Below are 3,391 nucleotides of genomic sequence, written 5' to 3'. Positions count from 1 at the left end.
AAAAAAAAGTTGGAAAGTTGTTCTTTGAGTTGGAGAAGGAGATAACCAGAGTGAAGTGTCTAGGCACAGCACAGCCAATCAGGATGGCAGGCAGTAAGAGTGGACAAGGCTGTCACCCTTGGAACTTGCTTTGGGTGCAGAACACCTAGCAGGACCCCCATGCTGACCCTCCTTTCCTTGCTTGCTGATACACTTGGACGTGGCTTTTGGCCCCTGTCCACTCTTTTCTTGTTTCCTGAAGGCACCAACAGATGCAAAGCCACCGTATTAAAAGATTTTATGCCTGAAACTCTCCTAAACAAAGAATCAGAGCTAAGGCCAGAAACTCTCCTAAACAAAGAATCAGAGCTAAGGCCACAGGGCTGGACCACATAGGACCACTGGTAGAGACTGCTAATTGTCCCACTCTACCTATTCTACCCTTCATAACTATTTGTAGAATAAAGGGGCATGTAGCCTCTCAATATAAAACTACATTTCCCAAACTCCTTTGCCACTAGCATGTGGTCACATGATCAAATTCTGGCCAATGACTGGAAGTGGAGTACACAACTTCCTAAGTCAGGCTCCAGGAAGGAAGCACTTTTCTCTTCCTGCCCCCTGACATGCAGATTAAATTGAAGTTGCATGTTAAGAAAGGCAGAGCAACAAGACAGAAAGAGTCTGGGTCCCTGATAATTATGGGGCCACCATTTCAGCACTAGGCCATCCACCCAGATTTTTATGTAAGAAAAATAAACTTGTGTTTAAGCCCTATTCTTTTGGGTCTTTTCATGCAGCAACCAGACTGACATCCTGACAAATATACAACCCATTGTAGAGGGATAGGAAGGGCTCAGAGAAGGGGGTGTGGGTTGGAAACACACCTTAAAGTTGAGGATTTGTGAATCTCAGTCTGTAAATTAAGGCAATAACACCCAATCATTCTGTCACCCCTTTCTTCTCTCCCCAGCCTGGGAGAATTTTTCTCTATTCCAAGGGTGTTGGAGAAAGGAGAATCCCCTCCTTCCTCTGCTTCTCCAAGATATTGTGGCTTTGCTCACAAATCTGAATTTTTCTAGGGGCTTGGGCATTGAGAAGCAGAAGCCAGGAAGGTGGTAGTATACCTGTATTTCCTGGACAGCCCCATGCCAACAGGATAGCAGTGAGTACAGAGTGGACTACCCAAATGGGAGCAAAGGAAAGAAAAATACAGGCTCAGGGGAAGGACATAACTGATAGCTATTTACTTGGACTCAATGGCACATGTGTGACTGGGGAAGGACCCAGAGTCTCACCTCACCAAAGTGAGGAAAGACATGCAGTTGTGTCCAAGCCCAGAGATAGTTGGCTTCACTAAACAACATCCAGGATGGTTTATTCATTAGCTTTTTTTTTTTTTTTTTTTTTGAGATGGAGTCTCACTCGGTCATCCAGGCTAGAGTGCAGTGGCATGATCTAGGCTCACTGCAACCTCCACTTCCTGGATTCAAGCAATTCTCCTGCCTCAGCCTCCCAAGTAGCTGGGATGACAGGTGCGTACCACCACGCCCAGCTATTTTTTGTATTTTTATTAGAGACGGGGTTCACAATGTTGGCCAGGCTGGTCTCGAACTCCTGGCCTCAAGTGATCCACCCGCCTTGGCCTCCCAAAGTGCTGGGATTACAGGCATGAGCCACTGCACCTGGCCTCATTAGCATCTTGATATAAGGAAAAGAGGAGATGTGTTGCAGTTAGATAGACTTAGATTGAAATCCATCTTTGCCAGTAATTACATTTGTGATCTTTGGTAGATCGCCTCACTTCTTTGAGACTCGGTTTTCTTATCTGTAAAATGTGGAAAATAACATCTATCAGAGTGAGTTGTGAGCATTAAAGGGGATAATTAGCACAAAGCAGATGGACAACAAATACTATGAATATGTAGATATAAAAAAATAGATGATCCCACTTTCTGGTATTCTTGCCCTTGTGTAACCTTTTCTCCTTTTTGTTTGGCAGGACCTGGAACTTGCTCCTAATGAATAGAATACAGCAAAGGTATGGGATGCAGGTGATTCTGTGTACCTGGTTACATAATTAAATAGATAAGATTGTAGCACCTGTCTTGCTGGAGTGTTTCACACTCTTGCTGGCTTTGATAAAGCAGGTGGCCATTTCAGGTCCAACTGAGAGTGGCCTGTAAAACTGAGGGCAGCTGACAGCCAGCAGGAAAATGAGCCCTCAGTCCTGTAAATGCAAGGAAATGAATTCTGCCAAGAGTTGCATGAGCTTGGAAGTAGATCCTTCCTCAGTCAAGTTTCCAGATGAAGACCCAGTCCTGACCCACACCTTGATTGCAAGCTTGCAGAGGGCCCAGCTCAGCCATTCCAAGATTCTTGACCCACAGAAACTGAGATAATACATATGCGCATTGCCTGCCTCTGAATTTGTGATAATATTGTTCTGCAGATATCTATATCTAGCTATCATAAATGATGTATGTATCACACATTTGTTTGGTCAAGCATGGTATCCCATCCCTCTGACCACAGTGATTGGCACAGATAAGGGCACCTGACAAAGCTAGGCCAATCAGCCTTCTTCCCTGGGATTTTGTAAACAAAGGCAGAGAAAAAGGAGCCTTGTCTTTCCTCTTGGCTTGCTCAGACACTATGACGTAAGTTTATGGTTGTGAAATCCATGTTCTTCTCCTGCTGCATGGAGGAAACTCTACACAGCAGGAAAGAATAAAACTGGCTCACAAAGAGGAGCCCTGAGACACATTGAAAAAGGCTGATTGCCATAATTTGAGTAGTAGGGACTGTGACACCTGAGGCCAGTCCAGCCCTAGATATCCCAGGTTCATGAGCCATTAAATTCCTCTTTTTGCTTGTCCTGGCTCCCCTTGTATTCCCTGAGCTCCTGGAGGTCAGAGCATCTGCCAGCTTCCACATAATGTCCCCATATGGCCCAGCTCTGAAGGTTTTTGCAGAATAAGTATAGAAAATGGTGACTGGATGTGAGAACCTTACTATGTGTCAAGGTCCCCAAAGAGCATTCACTTATATGACCTTATTTGATCTTTACAAACAATCATAATCATTACTGCATGAGTTAGACGGTTTTGACTATTACTATTGGGAAAACCCCAATAAAATGGCTTAAATCATAAGAGGATTTATGAATTCATATAAGAATCTCCCCAGGGACATTCCAGGCTCATGTATCCATCCAGTTTTGCTTTCCTATGAGTCTTACGGCTCCACACCTCTTGCCATTGGCTTCAACCTGAGGTCAATATAAAGGTGGCGAGCAGCTCTGGGCATCACATGCAGACCTAGCAATGCTCAGGGGAAGAGGAATAACCATCTCGTCCTTTTGTGTACTTTCTTCTTTTCAGACATGTTTTTAAGTTAAATTTTATATATA

The 3,391-nt window shown here is 44.2% G+C and overlaps 1 protein-coding gene across 1 annotated transcript in view; it reads left to right on the top strand.

Annotated features, from left to right (window-relative positions):
- Positions 1–2,378, top strand: part of RHCG (Rh family, C glycoprotein) — a 46,518-nt gene extending 44,140 nt beyond the window's left edge. The window contains exon 10 of the mRNA XM_011986325.1: positions 1,982–2,378. Within this exon, the coding sequence (XP_011841715.1) occupies positions 1,982–2,008 (27 nt within the window). The 3' untranslated portion in view covers positions 2,009–2,378. The remainder of the gene's footprint in view (positions 1–1,981) is intronic.
- Positions 2,379–3,391: the final 1,013 nt, after the last annotated feature.

The sequence above is a fragment of the Mandrillus leucophaeus genome, unplaced genomic scaffold (assembly GCF_000951045.1).
Source record: "Mandrillus leucophaeus isolate KB7577 unplaced genomic scaffold, Mleu.le_1.0 Scaffold297, whole genome shotgun sequence".
Lineage (NCBI taxonomy): Eukaryota > Metazoa > Chordata > Mammalia > Primates > Cercopithecidae > Mandrillus > Mandrillus leucophaeus.
Note: the sequence above shows the minus strand (reverse complement) of the source record. Positions and strands in the feature narration are given on the sequence as shown.